Source organism: Hemicordylus capensis, chromosome 4 (assembly GCF_027244095.1).
Source record: "Hemicordylus capensis ecotype Gifberg chromosome 4, rHemCap1.1.pri, whole genome shotgun sequence".
NCBI lineage: Eukaryota > Metazoa > Chordata > Lepidosauria > Squamata > Cordylidae > Hemicordylus > Hemicordylus capensis.
Window position 1 is genome coordinate 253,181,078 of NC_069660.1, and position 20,281 is coordinate 253,201,358.

Genomic DNA, 20,281 nt, shown 5'->3' on the forward strand with positions numbered 1-20,281 from the left:
TTAAGTTACCGAGGTAAGCTAAACAGTACATAGAATGTACTGCTGACTATGTTAATAGTAGAATCACTACCTGTACTAACAAAATATTTTATTTGAGAAATATATCTACTACATATCAATTGTGTAGAAAGCCTGGGCTTAGCTTTATATGAGAGCAAAAGGAGTTTCTAATTGGGTTGTGAGGAGGGGTAGTGGATTTAGATGGTTGAGTGTTGCTTAATGTATCAGCCTTGTGGAAGATCCTGAACACCTGTAAAATAAAGTCATATCCTTCCTGAAGAACATTTGGGGTTTAGTAGCATGTATTTTGAATTTTACCACATTTGTTTAACATACTGATGCTGCAGTGGACTCCAGTAGCAAAGGAGTTAAATTAGGCATCAATAGGAAATTAACTGACTGGCTGCTGTTCTGTTTCCTAATGTTTGATTTTCATGGCTTATGAAAATAGGCACTGGGCTATGACAAATGTCCATACCCCCCTAAAATAAAATAAAATAAAATAAAATAAAATAAAATAAAATAAAATAATTATGTTAATGTTTTGGTGTGGATTCTTCACAAAATAATTGCTTGTGTTTAGGAATTAACATCTCTATTGTGCTTAATCAGACAAAACCAGAATTCCAAACCCAACAGAATAAAAAACCAACCTTTCAAAAAACATTTGTTGTTCTGGCTCATTAAAGCATTGTCTCTGTTGGACAGCATTTCTTGAAAACCATAAAAATTAATAGTGTATTTAAAAAGTGCTTTATTGGCATGTTTCTCCAAATACTAATTTAGCTATAGTGGTTAATTGTGCCATCTCCATGGCCATGGACTCCTGAAGTAAATATCTCCTTTAAAACCAGAATTTTAAGATTTTCCTCATACTTTTTTATTCCAGGTGAAAATATACCCTCTAAGGTATCTGAGAAACGAAGATTATCCACATTTTAATTTTGATTTTTAAATAGAAAAAAATGTGTTTAATTTGGCATATATTTCTGTATTTGTTTTCTTTCCCCTTCACTTAAATTCTTGATAGACTGTTCTATTTTTTTAGTGAGAGTGATTGGAGAATGGGAAGTGAGAAACTTGATCTGGTATTCCTTGTAAAATGGCACTTCCATATTTTAGATTTTTCCAGTAAGAGCTCAGTACTCTGTAGTAGATTATTGCTCCTATCTGCTGGAGTTTTTACTGCTCTTTTTCTCTGGTAGCTCTGTTGGATAATAGTCCTCATGATGGGGTGGCTCCCATTCACCACTCAGTGGTGCAAGAGGTTCAGACTGATGCTAAGAATTTGAAGAAGGACCTGCCCACCCCTTTCGTTCTTGACTTTTCTTGATCATGTTGCATTTACTGGCTGACATCCAGAGCAGCAAACCACTCGCAGAGCAAGCAAATCTGTAGCAACATAAGCAGTCAGCTTAGTTGTGCTAAAAATAAGGATTGTGCAAGAGCTCTATAGTGCCTTTGTTAAAAGTTGCTATTGAAATAAATGAGGCATACTGCAGTTACACAACTGTTGCACAAGTAGCACAGCACTAGTCTGGAAGCACTACTAGCTAGCTAGTGCAACAGTTTGTGCTAGTGTGAGGTCCTTCATCAAGTGGTTTGTTGCTCTGAATGTTAGCTGTTATTCCTAAGAAATCTAGCAATGCTTATATCTTGCAGCAGTCTAGGCATTGTTTAGCATTACTTGAAGAGTTGCCTTTCCTCCTGTTGATTCTGTAATTAACTTCTCTAAGTTCCAAACACTTTTTTTAAAAAAAGAAATGCTGGCCAGCATCCACTGATGTGCACAGAACAAAATTCTGTGCACACAAAGGGCAAGGGAACCCCCTTCTCTCTGCTGCCCCCAAATGCCCCCCAAAAGGCTGCAGTAGCCCCAGGGATTTATTTTTAGGAGGCAGCAGAGGGAAGTGAGGAATGCCAAAAACCATGCTTCCCCCTTTGGGCATTTGTGAGTTCTCCACACTTTCAACAACTTTTGTTTGACTTGCTACTAAGAGGCTAGGTCATGTAAAGTGAAATGGAATAATCATTCCTACTTGATCATCATTAATGTAAATTGATTCTGGATTAGGCCACTTGCATTTAATATGATGACTATAATGAAAATGCTATTTAAATATTAGGATATTATTCCTTTTGTTATTCCCATTTTCTGTCCTTCTCCGTTTCACATAATTGGAACTCTGTTCTTATGTACTATGTACTCTTAGTTGAAGCAGTCTCTGACAGTGTTTTCTGCTACCACCGGCTTATTTTCTAGATGGGAAGTGATGGAGTTTTGCGCCTCAGTAGTTCCGCTCTAAATAATGAATTCTTTGCATATGCAGCACAAGGGTGGAAACAACGATTGGCAGAAGGTAATTTTCTACTTGTTATCAGAGCTACCAAATAGTGATTTTTTAAAAACTGAAAAGAGATCTCCTTGTGTCATAGCCAAGAACACACAGACTTAAAATACATTTGAAAGGGAAAATGTAAAGTAGCAGGACTTTAAAATTATGTACACAGATTCACCTTCAAATTGATCTAAGCACATATATCTAGCTATCTGACTATGGGAGCTTATTTGGACGGCCTTATTTAAAATATGAATAAGCATTTTCATCAATGTCAGCTTTGGAAACCTAAATGCATGTGACTAAATCCTACTGATATACTTTGGAAATATTAAAGATAACACTACAAATAACATGTTGGTTTCACTCTGATTTCTTTTGGATTGAAATAACTTTTGAACGACTGAAGGTGTAATGCAAACAACAGTATAAAGAACCTATAAATATAACTCATGTGATCTAAAGGGCCACACACAGAACTTGTAAGGCCCCCTTACTTCTACAGTTACTTGTTCTACGTGAAAAGCTGCTCCCAAAAGTTGGGCGACCTTCGAAGCAGTATCTAATACAGTACAAGGAACTATAGTTGGAAGAATCTTTGGAACTTTGCCCGTCTATGATTGATAATCTTATGGCACAATCTTCCAAGCAGTTTTTGCACAACCTTGCTTCTGCACATAAATTTCAACTGAAATTATTGGTGGATTGCACCCTTAGATAAATCTTTGGGAATCTGTATTCACTATTCCACTACTTGTATCTTTTAGGAGAATTTACTCCTGAAATGCAATTGCGTATCAGACAAGAGATAGAAAAAGAAAAGAAAACTGAACCCTGGAAAGAAAAGTTCTTTGAAAGATTTTATGGAGAAAAGTAAGCATCAATGTAAAATTTTTATTTTTTAAAAAAATCTTTGATAAAAGTTATGATGGCAGTAGCTTTAGCTCTTTCACCTTTTCAGTTCTTAACAGCCTTCTTCAGTTTTTGCCCACTCTTGATTTCTACTCTTTTCCATACTCTCACCTTAAAATCGACTTATTTGGAAAACCTTATTTGGATATCTCTAGCCTCTTTTATTTGTAATTTTTGCTATGCTCACCATGCCCTACACTCGCTTTGTCCTGACTGTCTTATCTAAACTGTAAATTTATGGGCAGAAACATCATTTTTGTGTTTCTGTTGGTGATAAATGTGGGAGGAAGTGGATAACTGTAGATAATTTACAGTACTAGCAGTAGCTCTGGTATTGTAAATACTGAATAAAATTATAGCAGCATGTCAGCACATTCCTTATATGCAGGACTGTCCTAATCACCTGTAAAGCTGAGGGTTGCAAATGCAGTATAAAGCACAAAGGAGGCACATGGGGTCCTCCCACTGACACAAGGTTTTTCTCCCAGCTAGACACATCTCACATGTGCAAAAATTACATTGCAGGGCGACAGACTGTGTGTGTGTGTGTGTGTGTGTGTGTGTGTGTAAAAGTAAGGGGGGTTCAGCACCTCCCCCATACATTCCTTTAGAACTTTTAGTTCACTAAAAAGGAACTCGCGCCTTAAATGTGATTAAACAGAGACAGCATTTAAAGACATAGTTCTGTTTGCTAATATATCATGTATAGTTTGGCCCCAAAATGGACTTTAAATAAGACCATGCTTTATTCCTTCAAAAGCTAACATTGAATCAAAGATGTTCACATTATTTATTAGTGGAAAAAATAAATAAGGGAAGGTGTGAAATATAGGGGATTTGTGCCAGTTTCTCAGATCCTGTGGACCAGCTTACTTAAGTCAATTTCACTATATCCCATGAGCCTTATGATGCTTCTTGCCTTGGTTTAAGTTATCATGTGTTTTCTCCAAAACCAACTTTTACACATTTTCTAGAATGTTCTGTAAGCCAGAGGCAGGCATTAGGTAGCCTGGGAGCTGCAGGTAGCTCCCAGAATTCTCTTAAATAGCCCTCTAGACAATATGCAGATCTGATTGGCTGCCTGAGTGGGATTATGCCCACACCATGTTTAGTTTTTCTCTCCAAATGCTCAGGGTTGTTTTCACTTTTTCTCAGATTAATTCTTCTCCAGTTTATTTCCCCAACAAAGCAACTTCTCTTGTTCCTTTCCTCTCCTGCAGCAAAATTATCCTAGAAGTCAGGAGTTTCAGGTTTAAAATCCCTTATTCTGTTGATACGGGGTATGAGCTGTCATTTTGCAGTGGTTGCACCTCCCCAAGCTGCCATTTTGTGACTGGCTCTGACTCCCCAAGCTGTTAACTTACAAAGCTCTGTTAAAAAAAATAAAAATAAAATGGTCCCTAGAAGCCTTAAGTCTACCCATCTCTGATATAAGCCATCGTATCATCTGTTCATTTCTCATTAGAGCACAATGTATGTATGACAATTTCAGACTTAGGCTGCAATATTATGGATAATTACTTGAGTAAGCCCCATTGAAAATAAGGAGACTTGCTTTCAAGAAAGCATTCATAGAATTGCATTGTTAATGTGATCACAAATATATGAATGAGATAAGCATAGACTCTGTAAATGTTACATGAGGTAATATTTTTGCCCGTTTCTCCAAAAAAAAAAAAAAAAAGTTATAAGAAAATGACAAAATTTGAAGTTAACACAGATTGTTCCAAGATCTTAGCTGAATTTATGATGTCACACAAACTGAGCTGCTATACTTCTAGCTACACTTTTCTCTAAGTACTTATGCCTAGCTGATCCTAACCATGACTGCAGCTATGAAAGCACTAGCTCGGTGTGAAATGTTGTTATGAAAATGTAAGCAGATCTTTTTAATCATGGACATTGTGCCTTTTTTTTTTTTTTTTTTTTAGAGCTAGTACCTTTTACTTGTAAACCACTTTGAGAAATTCGTTCCAGATCATTATATAAATACCTTAAATAGTTGAGAGTAAAATTCTGTATTTTAAGAGTAAATGCAATAAATGATGATTATTTTCTTAATTACCTAGCTGTAGCCATACAGATTCACCCATAGATTGTATTTTGTAGCATCCAGAGATCCTGATCTTTCCTTCAGAAACATTAAGTGTTTATTTGATGTGATTGTGATGAATGGATAATCTGTGTGATTTTTTTTTGTCTAGATTGGGAATGTCAATAGAAGAATCTATGAAGCTAACTTCTGTACAGAACAATAATGAAGATGAAGACAGTTCACTCTGCGGACCTTCTGATTTGCCTGGTCCTTCCAGGGAGGCAGCTTTTGATGACCATGAAGAGAAAAACAACCAGCTATCACCACTGCCAGAGAGAGAATTCTCTCAATCCCTTTGCAACATGGAACATGTTCCATCCAAGGATCTAATAGCAGAAACAGAAGACATTTTAATACCTGAAGAATCTGTCATTCAGGAGGAGATTGCTGAGGAGGTTGAGACAAGTATCTGTGAATGTCAGGAGGAGAACCATAAAGCAGAACATGTGAATTCTGAACAACCAGTTAGCCCAATTGGTACAAATGAAGACTCAGAATCATTGCCACTTACAGGAAACTCTGAATCCTGTGCTGTGATGAACAATGCAGTAGGCACTTTGTCTCATGTTGAAATTAAAGTGGAAGAGAAATTGGAGTATCCTCAGGAAGAAATGTCAGTCATGACTGATCAACTGGAAAGCAGCCTATCACCTTCACAGTCTGCTTCATCTACAAACTCTCTTAGTAATATGGAGGAAAAAGACCTGGATTCCACAAAAGAGCTAAGTCCTCATGGAAAATATTCCCCAGTCCTCAATGGTTCCTTATTCACAGGTGGAAGTGTTGCTGTACATATGGAGCTGCAAAGTGACCCTGATGAACAGTCATCTGAAAATGCCTGTATTTCGGAAACATCCTTTTCCTCTGAAAGCCCAGAGGAACCATGTGTCAGTATTGCTTCTCCTGGTGGTGACACACAATCTACTTCAGAGGAACCTTGTACTCCAGTATCTCTGGAAACAGCTTGTTCATCTGATGTGTCCTGCACAGAAAATACTGAAGCTGATAGTCAACAAAAACCTATTGATGATAATCTGAATACATCGATGTCTGAAGTATCTCCAATGCCTGCCTCACCTGTAATCTCTGAAGCATCTCTGATGTCAAATTTGCCTTTGACTTCAGAGGCATCACCAGTTTCAAACTTAGCTTTGCCATCAGAAACCTCACCAATGTCTGATTTGCCCTTAACATCTGAAACCTCTTCAGTATCTTCTGTTCTTCTAGCTTCAGAAACATCTCACTCAAACAGCTTACCACTACCTTCAGAAACATCACCACTTTCTAATTCCCCAATGAGTGAAAGATTTATTCTGCAGCAAAGAAAATCACCATGTTTGTCTGAAGAATCTCTGTCACCACTGAAAGAAGAAGCTCCTGTCATTCCTAATGTTTCTCAAGAGGAGAGTCTTGTTTCACAACAGAAACAGCTCCAGGGTGTTCCTGAAGGCATGAAAGCTGCCATGTCTGAAACTTCAGCAGTAGAAGAGCCCCAGTCTAGAAACCTTACTAATCAACCATGTAGATCACATACTGAAATAGAAAAATCTTTCATTTCTTCTATTGCAGAACATTCTTCTCCAGAAGTGATAAAAATTAGAAACCACAGTGCTCAGCAAAGAACTGAAAAAAAAGGTACAGTCTCTCAACTGGAAGTGTCAGTTCTGACAGAAGTGGCAGGGTGCAAAAATAGTGATTCTCTTCCATCTAAATCACATGATAAACTATATACCTCATTATCATCATCAGAAAAGTTGTTGTTCCCAGAAGCAGGAAGAAATAAGTCTCATAAACTTCAAGGGACTGCACAGAATCGGTTTGAAGGTTCATATTCTTCAAAGTCATCAGAACCCACCAAGTCACCTGAGCTCAGAAGTGAAAGTAGAGACCTGGAGATCCCAAAAAGGAAGACTGCTGAACACCATAGTCTTGGAATCTCCAAAGAGAAGCGAGCTAGAATTGAAGATGACCAATTTCATCGTAATGCATCAACAAGTTCATCTGAGAGAGAGCCACCACCTAGAGAAGAGCCCAAAGTCCCACCTCTTAAGGTAAAGGGATGGAAAACCCACAAAAGACATTTTCTGGAGTATTCACAATTTAAAAGGATATGTCTAGATAGTGAAGCCTACTACCAGTCTAGCAATAAATAAATAAATAGTGCACTAGCTACCGCAACAAAGTAACCAGCATCTGATGACTATTCATTGTCATACACAGAGTGATCCTGGTTTCATTTTATAATAGTGATAAACAGATTTCCACATTGCCTGAGTAATTACCTGAGTAATTGGACTGACATGCTAGCAATGTGAAGTACTTTATTTTATAAAGTGATATTTTAAAAATCTCAGAATTCATTACAGCACTTTGTAGAAACTTGTTTTGCTGCCATGTATAGTAATCTGTTCATGAAAATAGCAAAAAAAAAATTCAAAGTGTTGACCTGGCAGACTGAAAAGAAGACTAAATGAGATAAGCCATGTATGCAGCTGTGCAGTTACTTTGCCACTGCAGGTCCCTACAAGGCTGCATGATCCTCAGGGACATATTTCTGACAGCAAACAGGGCTCTTGCAGGGAGGGGAAAGGAACAAAAACAGCTTTCCCATCCTCCTCCTCACATACTGGGCTGCACAGCAAGATGTCAGCATAGCTAGTGTCCTGGCTACCTGCAAGGGCAGAGGTCTTGCTCTGCCCTCCAGATGCTGCAGAGAATGTAGGGCACTGTTTCCAATGTAAATAGTGCTGCTGAAGTGGAAGCACACTGCTTTAAGTATTTTTGCGTGTGTGCTCTTGCACAAGACTGCTGATGCTTCCTTAAATGATTGCAGCAGCATAGACCAGTCGCAAACATGATACACAACTTGTGGACTGCTGAGTTTTACTTGGGAAGTGAGAGACTGAGGGCGGAGGGAATTGTTCCACAAAAAAGAATGTGCTGAGTTCTGAATGCTGAGCATTGGGCTGTTTCTGAATATTCTTGAGGCTTTATCTTATTTTTGGAGTTGTGTACTGCTTTTAAGCTTAAAAATATAACAAAGCCAGTAGTAAACATACAGAAGGATAAAAAGAAACTACGATCATTTTATCCGAGAGGCATGGCAAAACAAACAGGTCATAAATAGCTGTCTAAAGCCTGGAAGGGATGGAGCAGCACAGACCTCTTTGGGAGGGAGTATCAAAGCCTGGGGGGCTGTCATGGAAAAAACCCTGCTCCATATTTGGCTGTGTTCTCCAGCCAACTTCAGCAGTTATTGACCCATGGAGCAGAACATCCCCTGAAGATCTAAATGGATAAGTAGGCTTGTATGAGAGTAGATGGTCTGAGTAATACTCAAGCCCAAACAGTTTGGAGCTTTAAAGGTAATGGTCCACAATTTGAATAAATGAAGGAACTCTTCATTTTAGTGATATAATAGGCTTATGGTTTATTATAGCCAAGAATACATAATAATAAACTTTTGCCTGTGCTAGGTGTTGGGATTTGCCATCGATACCGTATATTTTAAAGATATTAGATAAACTCATTATGTATGATTTGTTACCTAATATGATTTTTTTTTCCCTTTCCCCCTTCTCAGATTCAGCTTTCAAAAATCGGCCCACCTTTTATTATCAAGAGCCAGCCTGTTTCCAAACTAGAGCCTAGGGCTTCTCCAACTACATCAGTCAGCAGTGGGAGGAACACAGGGGCTAGAACACTGGCAGATATCAAAGCAAGAGCCCAGCAAGCTAGAGCCCAGAGGGAGGCGGCAGCTGCTGCTGCAGTGGCAGCCGCTGCAAGCATTGTCTCTGGAGGTTTAGGAAGCCCCTGTGAAGGTGGAAAGACCAGGACATTGGCACATATCAAGGAGCAGACAAAAGCCAAATTGTTTGCAAAACACCAAGCAAGAGCCCACTTGCTCCAGAATAAAGAAATGAAATCCCAACATGCCTCAAAGGAAGGTCCGTCAGCCTTGGAGATCTCTGCCTCTTCTGAAACAAAGATTGAAGGTTCTACTGGAGTAATTATAGTTAATCCTAACTGCAGGTCTCCTAGCAACAAGTCTGCTCACCTTCGTGAAGCTACTGCTTTATTGCAGCAGTCACTTAATACTACTACTTTACCGGAAGCTAGTACTGACATCTCTGTGCACAGTCCTGATGAAAATATGCCTATGTCTCATTTGTGTGAGAAAATTCTTTCATCTACCTCTGCTGAAAGCAACAGTGTGTCAGTGCTATATAATAAAAACTCAGTCCCCATGTCTGTGTGTAGCACTGCTATGTCGGGAGCAATTAAGGAACTTCCATTTGCAGCTTCTGTTGATAAATCCTCTGTTTTAATGTCTGTTGAAGGTACAGACACAAAGGCTTGCAATATAAACATGCTGAAATCCATCCAAGGGGCTGACACTCCGTGCATTGCCATCATGCCAAAATGTGTTGAGAATCCTACTGCTCCAACCACAGTAGACAGTACAGTCTTGTCAAATCCCATAGATGAAAAGAGATTGCCAATTGCAAGCAGCAATGCAAACAATGCTATTTCTAGTCAATATACCACTGTGCCAACTTCATCCATTGCAAGTAATTTGCCAAATAATCTGGTTGGTAGCTCAGTTCTGATTCCTCCAGTGGGATCTACAAATAGATACTCCAACGATAAGATAGCCATTTCTGGGTGCAATGACCCAAGTTCATTATCAAACACCACCTCTGTTAGGGCAGCTTTACATTGCAGTGATGCACTTCCAGCAGCAGATTCTGTTGGCAGGACTTCCATTTCAGTGTTTGCTGGTAATATGATGACAGTAAATTCTTATGAGAACCCAGCCAAAATCAGTGCTGATGCTGTGGAAAGAAATTCTGGAATGAGAAGCCAAATAGATATGTCTGGTAAATCCTCAGTAGGTTATACACAGGCACCCATGAATAGATCTATACCTTGTAAAGTCATTGTTGACCACACAACAACAACAATGAACTCAAATTTGTCATTGGGTACTTCTGTTGAAACCCCAGAAAACAGCACAGATATGCAAAGCAGGCCTGTTAGGACAGAAACTGCCTTACAAAACATAGCATGTCCTCAAGTGTCTGTCATAAGTAGGCCGGAGCTGCTTACAAATGAGAATCTGGAGCACACCTCTGGCTTTTCCACTGTTACAGTGAAGCAAGATGGCAAACCTTTGCAAGCAGCATGTACCAGTCTTCGAGAAGTGCCTCTTGCGCCTCAAGACAAAAGACTTGAGGCAGTTCCTCCTAGCCAAGGATTTTCTGAACAGTTACGAGGTCCTTTGGCTTTCAAAAATGAAACAGATGCTGTCTGTGCCAACCCATACAACACCAATAGCAGAATATGCTGGAATGATGATGAGGCCATGAACACTGACCAGTCTTTGGGCAGCCATCTTAACCCAAATAAGCATAAAGACTACACCGAACAAAACTGTTTGAAAAATGTCAAAATTGAGCCTTCAGGCTTTGCACATTTGAGTGAGATGCATTCAAGGAACATTGTGACAAATATTGCCATGCCCGTTAAATCGGAAACTAATGAATCCGACAAATGCTTTAGGATGGACACTGAAGATTTTGCAAGACCTGAAATGTCTTTCCAGACTACAGAAATGGCCGCAAGTGCACAGCCAGCACAAAGCTCCAAAGCATCTGTTCCAGATTCCATGGAGAGCTCTTTGTCATTGACAACAGAAACACTAAAAAGAGTTACAAGTGCTGGAAGCTCTAGTTGTCGTTTGTCAACAGTAGAAGCCAACAACCCTCTAGTGACACAGTTATTGCAAGGCAACCTGCCATTGGAGAAAGTGTTGCCACAGCCCAGGTTAGGAGCCAAGCTGGAAATTAACAGGCTTCCCTTGCCTTTGCAAACTACCTCAGTATGTAAATCAGCAACATCTGAGAGAAATGTGATTGAAAATCCTTCCAACTCTCCAAATACAGATGGCAGAGGATTTACAGCAACCAGTGTAGCCCCACTGCAAGTCAGGAAGCGTGAAAACCATCCCAAAAAGAGGATGGTGAGGACAGCAGGGGAAGTTAAATGTGAGCCTGGGAAGCCATTGATGGACTCAGATGTCAAAGTGGGTCCTTGTGCTGTCAGTTCCAGCATGAACCAACTTGGTCATAGTCAGCTGTTTAAACAAGAGTGGCCAAGCAAACATGCTATTCAAAGCAGAATTTCACACAGCCCAGAGATCAAGCAGCAGAAGAGGCCATTGCCTTCATGTAGTTACCAGCAGAGCCTATTTAATGTTGACAAAAATGGCAGTTTCCATGCAGAAGCAAGTACCTCACATAGACAGCATTTCTACCAAATGCCAATGGCTTCAAGAGGCGCTGTTCCTACAGCCGCTTTGATGCAGGCAACATTAAAGGCCCCATCTGGCTGCAGTGCCTTTGCTTTCAGCAGGCACCTAGAGCAGAAGGGGTTGGGAGAGGTCAACATGTCTACAACGCCTCACCAGCTGAGGCTAGGGAGTGTTTTCCCCCCTAACATTCAAATTAAGGAAGGTGATGACATTTCTAGTGCCTCACAGACTCTGCAGAATAAATCATTAGTACATCCCCCTCCACCTCTACCACCGCCCCCACCTCCCCCTCCACTGCCCCCACCTCCACCACCCCCTCCTCTTCCCAATGCAGAAGCTCCATCTGATCACAAACAACCAGCAGTTACTATGGAAACCACTAAAAGACTTAGTTGGCCTCAGCCGGCAAGCGTCTGTAGCAATATAAAATCTGAACCCATTTCTTTTGAGGAAGGTTTAAGCAGCAGCTGTGAGCTGAGCATAAAACAAGCATCTTATGATCAGAATGAAGTAAAAGAACAGTTGAAAGCCTTTGCATTGAAAAATGCCGACTTCCCTTCCTATTTACTTTCTGAGCCACAGAAGCCTTTTGCCCAATTAACTGCTCAGAAAATACAGACTCAGCAGCAGCAGCAGCCCCAACAGCAGCAGCAGCAGCTCTGTGGAAATTATCCTACTATACACTTTGGTAGCACAAGCTTCAAAAGGGCAGCATCTGCAATTGAAAAATCTATTGGAATTTTAGGAAGTAGTTCAAACACAGCCTCAAGCCTATCTATTCAGAACACTCAGATTCCAGTTCAGAAATTTGCTGACAGCAGCAGTGCAGATGAGCTGGAACTGAAATGCTCTTGCAGGCTGAAAGCCATGATCGTGTGCAAAGGCTGTGGAGCCTTCTGTCATGATGACTGCATAGGCCCTTCAAAATTGTGTGTTGCCTGTTTAGTTGTTCGGTAGAATTTGAAGCCAAGATGCAGGATCCTTTGTTAGCATGGGAGAGCAAAGCAAAAAAAATGTAGGGACAACTGGAATATTTTAGGCCGTTTTGTATCTGGATACAAAATGATTCTGGGGAAACTTTTTTCTTTGGAATTGAGTTATTTCTGCTTGCATGGCTCTCCCTGGAAAGAACAACCCCTTAAGAAATGTGCACAAAAAACGTTAAATCTTTCAAGCTTTCTTACTGTGTTAAAAAGTAAAAAATAGCATTTTCATTTCTATTTATATGCGCAAAGTGCAGGACATGTTTTTCCCATTTATAAAGGTAACACATCTTCCCAGTAACAGAATTACACATTATAATTTCTAGATGTTTGCGCTTGAAACAGTGTAAGAATGGAGAAGAACCCTAATCAATAAAGAAGAGACTATGGGCAGAGAGAGTAATATTCTGCTACCACTTGCAGACCATTGTAGCAAGTACTGTTTGACAGTTTTTGTAATGATGAGTGCATTCTTGAAGCCACAGTTGCCATCCATAGTTGACTTATAGGCAAAAAGGAGTGAAATGTCAGTAGTTTGGTCTCTTGATAATCTGGTATCCTGGAAGTGATTTTAATTAAGGCAGGTGTAAAGGAGTCTGACCACCTGTAATAAATTGGAATCTACATGATTTTAGAAGTCCAGGGTGAGGGTGGGGAGAATAAATGCAGCTATGATAATGTACTAGTCAATTTTTCATCCCCAAATCTCACTCTAAATTTGTCCTGAAGGGAGATACTTATCATATATACATATATGAACCATATTATGTAAGCAACAAGCATGTTCAGAGCAGTGAAATTATTTCAGTGGCCTAAAATTAATCTCATTTAATTCTGTCTCTATGTAGATCCCCCAATCATGTGATTTACAGTCCTTCAAAATATGTTTACAGCTTGATATATTTTAAATTACCTTTAAAATTTTACTTGTAACCACCTTTTTGTGTGTTAGAAAATTCACACTACACGTATTTGTAGGATGGCTGTAGGAATGAAGAGATTTTAAAGGGATCCCAAATCTTTAAACTCTCACTATTGTACTTAGTAGCAATTTATATTGATAGTTATATTCAAGACATATTAGCTGCCAAAATATTGGAGCAGATATGTGGCAATTTGTGAGGGTTGGGTTTGTTTGTTTTTTCTCACTTATAAGGAAAATATTGTAAAGGGATAAAAATGTGGAGCTTGACAAAAGGAGATACTTGGTTATCTTTAAAATCATTTTGTTTTTTTCCTAATGAGAACACAAAACATAAAGATTAGGTCAAAAATATAGACTAGAAGTAACTCGCATGCTGTCATGGGAATCTAACCATCACAACGAAGTAAACGTGAGAGAAATACATTATTCCTGCCCACACAGTAGAACCTTACTAATGTAATGCCTGGCAGTCCATGCAAAAAATTGGAAATTCCTTCCCACCGCTCATGAAAGATTTATAATGGCAAGGTGCTGTACTGGCGTCTCCAAGTATTGATATTTTACTATGTGAAATAAATAGTGCTACATTATTTTTATTCTAAACCATTAGTGTAATAAGGGTAATAAAATATACTTTGCATTGTATTTGCTTATCATCTTTTGTTACTAAATCATAATTCATAAGCCTTCCAGGCATTTGTACATGCGAGTGAGTTTCTACTGTTTGGAAACCCACATTTATGTTCTCGTGGGACCATATTTAACATGAAATCTGCCATTTCCTTTAATTTTATTTTAATGAGCTGGAATAGGTAGGACTTACATTCCTTTAACCAGAGGTCATGTGATTTGACTGGATTTGTTTTCATAGCAAGACCTATAGATTGTTTTGATAACCCTACAGAATGAAGGGACTAGACAATAATTGCCTTACCAGAATTGGTACTGAGAGGCGATGTTATGTTATAGTTCAAAAGCACTCCTTTGTAGAGGATTAATACATGCCTATTTTCAGCACTTTCAGGTATCCTTGAAAATATTTTTAAATATGGATTTGAAAAGCATGTTTTTTGTAATGTGCAAAATAGATGACTAAATGGAGTCATTGTTAAACATGTATGTGCTTGCATATTTAGTTAAATTTCAGATTATTTTAAATTAATATTTTATTATCATGATTTAAACACAGTGGATGAAATCCCAGTTCCAGTAAATTCCTAACAGCACTGGAGCCAGGATTATGTCTGAGTTAAGGCAGGGTATATTTCTTTCTTTTATTAAAATAACCACAGTGACCAGTTTTTAGATAGAATTGTGCCTTCTGTCTTATGAACTGGTAGTAGTAAAAACATCATTTTATTACCTCCAAAAACATACTATAAAAGTATTTGGGCACAATCTAGAGAAAGTTAAGCACTTAAGGCTGCAGTCCTCTGCATTTTTACTTGAGAGTAAGCTGCATTGAACTCAGTGGTCTTACTTCCAAGTAAACATGCATAGGATTGGTCAGTCTCATGGACTTAAATGAGTTTTAGTATGCCTGGCTTTCTCCCGTCTACATCCATTGTATGGCTTTGTTGTGGCTGACAAATGTTAACAGGAGTTTTATAGTTCTGTTTTAAATGTTGGAATAAGGGTCAAATGAGATATTATGCAGATAATAGGCAGCAGATTCATTTGCTTAAACTTAGGAATGCCACAATCACATAGAAATCTGGAGTCTGGCTTTAACAGCAAAAGTAGCATTCAGATGAGGAACACTGAATCCTTCGCTGCCTATGACTTATCTCCTTACAGCCTCTCCCACAGGGCACTTTTCCTCAGCTGAACTGCAAAACCAACAGTGAGACTAGCTGGGAGAAAGTTCTTGGGGGAGAGCAACAGCAGTGGGCAGGAGAGAAATAAGCAGTGGGCAGGAGAGGATTTAGCACTCTACCCTCCTGTGCTCCTTTTGCTGTTAAAATCAGGCAAACACATCCCTTTGCTTTCTACATGACTTCAGCAGATTCAGCTTTAAATCTATGGAACTGCTACTGTCATCACTCATTTGGTACTAAAGATGCAGCTAATGATTGAAAATTCACCCTTTTGGTTTTGAATGCATGCTTGTATGAAGGAAGCATGATTGCAGTTAGTTTACTTAGCATATGAGAGAGTGTTCTTCACAAAGGGCATTGCACAAAATGGTGCTATATTTTATTGTTCATCCAAATGTCTCCCTAGTGGAATTCAAGACACTGTTTCTTTATGTTGCACCTGGAATTAATTTCATTAAACACCTGATGGTGGCAGTAGTGGTTTATGATAATTGTTCCTTATCTAGAAGAAAACAAGTATCCTGTTAGCAGTTTGTTACATTACCTGTGTATTCTCTGTCCTCCACCGCCCCCACCCCGCCCCCGCCAAACTTCAGCCTCATGTCACCAGGACTCCCATGATAATGCAATTTATGGCACTGAGGTTGGAAAGCTTACGCACTGAAGAAGAGCAAACGGGGGAAAGCAATTTAAAAGCTCACAACAATTCTGCATGTGTGGTTGTGATTGGACGGCCTGCACCGTGCACCTTTCATCACATTTATTTTCATTTCAAATTGTCCCAGTATTGACTTTTTGAATTTCACATACTTACTTACATACTTCCTCCTCTCAGGATTATGGGCTTTATAAAAGGAAATGCATGCACCCATTCACACACCAAATAATTTTAATGCAATGGGCAATAAACTGGAGGGTCCCTACAGGAGGTCTCTGAAATTATTAGGAGATATGAGATAAGGGATATTGAGTAGTCAAGACATAATGATTACTTTGCTTCTTACACAAGTAGACTATTAATGTGAGCAGTTATTTTGGGGAGTTAGCCAGCTGTGCCAATGTCTGCACCAGCTTTTAGCATCCTATTGAATGAGACAAACTTACAGAAAAGTTTAACAGGATACTAAAAGCAGCTTTAGTATCCAGTTTCCCATGGGTACACTGATATTTTGTGCAACAAATACATGATGTGAATGACGCATTCATATCCCTAGATAGATACCTGCTTAAGTGCATCTAGAGGCTCCAGTCCAGTTGGAACTCTGAGGCATATGTACATGGGGATTCAAAAACACCTTTCTATCATTTGTGTTTTACATGGTGGCAGTGAGTAACGCCACTGCCCCCTTGATAAATACAGTTATCACAAAGTGTGGATCTTGCACATGAAAAAAATCCTGGAAGTGAAGTGCTTTCCAAGGATAACTTACAACAAAGCATGGGGGAAAGTGCAGAATGCCCTAGTTCTTTTTCATACTTTTGGCAATAGACCATATAAAACTGAACAAGTGTAAAAGTATTTATAGTGTATCATCATTCATTCACCCATGAGGGAAAATATATATGTAAAGATTAAAAAAAAAAAATCCAGAGTTTTTCCAGCTTAGTTGCAGCACTTTTTGAAGGAGAAATTATAAGACTCCATTGTGTTCTTCCTGCCTTCTGATATTTTTTACACATATCCCTGAGGTCTGTATGTAATATTGAGACATTTGCTCTGTGTGTGTGTGTCCCTGCAAAGAGTTTTCCACACTGAAATTCCCTGGTCCCTTATCTGAAATTATGTAAAGACTTGGTGAAGTGGACACTCCCAATTTTGTATTCCATCTATCTGCTGTGGTCTAGTGCATGAAATTAATTAATCTGAAGAAGGAAAAAGGTTGAGCCATAAAGCAAAAATGTGTTTCCTCTGTACTATAGGTTTCCTTTTTAAAGTGATATGTGTTGCCAGGGTAGGTTTTCAGGACCCTGGAATTTCTTGCTCAGTTTTAAACTGGTGCATATGGTGCTTTATAATGCAGTTTCTAAAGTGAAATGACCTTATGCTGCAGCCCTTACAAACATGCGCACAATTTCAGAGATGATGTTTATAGCCTCTGGTTTTGCATAGTATGGTGAAGGCCCAGGATTAACACTCAAGACAAAAGATCAGAAATACCACCTAACAGGGGCATCTTAGCTTACATATGTGAGGCTGTGCATTAGACACTGAATGACTTTTGGTGTGACAGCATTAGTTCTGCACAACACTGGGGGAAAGACCAATAACATTTTTCAGTGGATTATCATGGACCTGCGTAGCTAAATGTTTCTGAATTAAAGGGGGGGGGGAGAATCCTGTTGTCTTCAGACATCATGCTTTGTCATTGTAAAAACAACAAAAATAGTATTTTTAGTCTAATTTAAAGGAGCTGCTTCTTTTATAGCACATATTTCGCTTTGTACTATATTTGATAGTTAAAAGATAATTTAGCCTGTAGAATACTTTGTTGTATTTGTACTGTTCATGAATGTTACAAGAAAAGTGCTTTACTTTGTTGCCATAATTCTCTTGTACTGCTGTAAAAAAAAAATTGTTCCTGCTTTACAAAAACCTAAATCGACTGACATTTTCGGTACCAGGTTTTGTATGTTTTTTTTTAATTTGTCAGTATTTTGAATGTTTACATCTCTTTGACACTAGCCATTCAATGCCTTTTTAAGGGTAGTGTTTCTCCTGCCCAGGATAAGAGCAATGTGAAATCAAATCATATCTAACTTGCATGAGGAACATAACATTTGTGTAGACTGGGGTATTCCCCATCATGCATAGATATTTTGCATCTATATATAGAATAGAAAACCTCCCTTCAGTCCTCTACCAAAGAAAAAAAAACCCATAGGATAAATTCTTCAAATTCTCAGAAGGGGGAGCAGTTGATTTCAATGGCATTGCTACGGTTTACTGTTATGCTTGCTTTATTACCTGACTAAATGTGACTGAGTGTTTTTTTGTTTGTTTTTTTTTTAAGAGTGTTTGGTTTAGAATTCAGGGATCATGCTTTCATCAATGGTGCTGTTTGTCTTTCTTTTTAAAAAAGAAACATGTGTCGCATACAAAAGTGACTGATCACAAGACTATAAAACTAAATGAAAAAGATTGGTTCTGTCTACATGTTTGCTCTCTACCCTCCCAATCCCCTGAAAATAACAAGTTGGGCTTCAATATTAAAATATTCTAAAGAATTTTTAATTGTTTTTTTTAATATTACACTCTATGTGAAAATAAGTTACTTTTTGGGTACCCGATATATATTGTTGCTAAAAGTGGGAGAATGTGCATATTTTAAAACTCACAACCATCTGTATGGTTTCTATGGTGTGTATATCATTGTTTCTACCTGCTCTCTTTTTTTAAAAAAAGGCTCCAGATTGATACATGTTATAAGACAGGGGTTCCCAGCCTTGAGTCCAAAGTTGTTATACAGCTCCCATCATTCCCAGTCACAGTAGCTGAAGATCATGGAGTTAGAATCCAATAACATCTGGGGAACCAAGGCTGGGAACACATCCTGTAAGATATGTATAAATAGCACATTATTATTATTTATTCAGTGTATATACTGCCCTTCCTAATGCGGCTCAGAATGGTTTACATTAAAATCAAAAACACATAATAAAACAATTGCAATTAAAAAATATTTAAACCAAATTAAAACTCATAAAAATTAAAACTAGATATCATTAAAAGCCAAGCTAAAAAGATAGGTCTTTAAGGCTCTTCTGAAGACCTCAAAGGAAGATAAATCTCTTATATCCATGGGGAGCACATTCCACAACCTAGTGGCGGCAACTGAGAAGGCCTGATCCCAGGTCGCCACCAATGAACTGGTGGTGCCCAAAGATGGACCCCTCCTGATTATCTTAATGAGTGATTGGGATCTTGTAGGGAAAGGCACTCTCTTGGGTAACCCAGACCTAAGCCATTTGTGGCTTTAAAGGTAATAACCAGCACTTTGTATTTTGCCTGGAAACATATCAGCATCCAGTGCAACTGTTTAAGAACAGGCATAATGTGAAATCTCTGAGATACCCCAGAGACCAATCTGGCTGCCGCATTTTGAACTAACTGAACTTTATACAAAGGCAGCCCTGCATAAAGCACATTGCAGTAGTCCAGCCTGGAGGTTACCAGCTGGTGTAACACTGTTTTCAGGTCGTTCTCAAGGAATGGGTGGAGTTCTTGAATCAATCGCAGCTGGTAAAAAGCACTCCTGGCCACAGCCTCAACCTGAAGCACCAGGGAGGGATCGAAGAGCACTCTCAAGCTGTGAATCTGTTCTTTCTGGGGGTGTGAAACCTTGTCCAGAACAGGAAGTTCTATCCTGCCATGCAAATTATGACCCCCAATTATAAGCATATCCTCTTTGCTTGGATTCAGCTTCAGTTTATTATACCTTATTCAGCCCGGGGCTAATGCCATTTCCTGATATTGATGACAAGGAGAAACAGATTTTGTTGTCATCTATCTATCTATCTATCTATCTATCTATCTATCTATCATATTTGTATATTGATAACACCCAGCATGAAATCCCCTGATGATCTCACCCAGCGGTTTTATGTAGATGTTAAAAAGCATTGGTGACAGAATAGAGCCCTGAGGGACTCCATATAGCAGCTTCAGTTTTTAAAGAATAATTGTCACCAAGCACCAGCATCTGAAATGTACCCAAGTCATAGGAGCAGAATCACTGTCAAACAGTGCCTCCTATCCCCAAACCTCCCAGGCAATCCAGAAGGATAACATGGCCGATGGTATTGAAAGCCACTGAGAGATCCAAAAGAACCAGTAAAGCCACACTCCCTCTGTCAGTCACCTGACAAAGGTCATCTATCAGGCCGATCAAGGTCATCT

General features: G+C 39.0%; 1 protein-coding gene and 1 long non-coding RNA gene across 9 annotated transcripts in view; one reads left to right on the plus strand and one right to left on the minus strand.

The window, feature by feature from the left end:
- Positions 1-18,609, plus strand: part of ASXL3 (ASXL transcriptional regulator 3) — a 146,059-nt gene extending 127,450 nt beyond the window's left edge. For all 7 annotated transcript variants that reach the window (XM_053248187.1, XM_053248191.1, XM_053248188.1 and 4 more), the window contains 4 exons: positions 2,264-2,360; positions 3,107-3,212; positions 5,456-7,397; positions 8,930-18,609. In XM_053248187.1, coding sequence (XP_053104162.1) covers positions 2,264-2,360; positions 3,107-3,212; positions 5,456-7,397; positions 8,930-12,616 — 5,832 coding nt within the window. In that variant the 3' untranslated portion in view covers positions 12,617-18,609. The remainder of the gene's footprint in view (positions 1-2,263; positions 2,361-3,106; positions 3,213-5,455; positions 7,398-8,929) is intronic.
- The window catches only part of LOC128324065 (uncharacterized), a 46,647-nt gene that overhangs the window by 8,111 nt on the left and 18,255 nt on the right, over positions 1-20,281 (minus strand). The window lies entirely within an intron of this gene.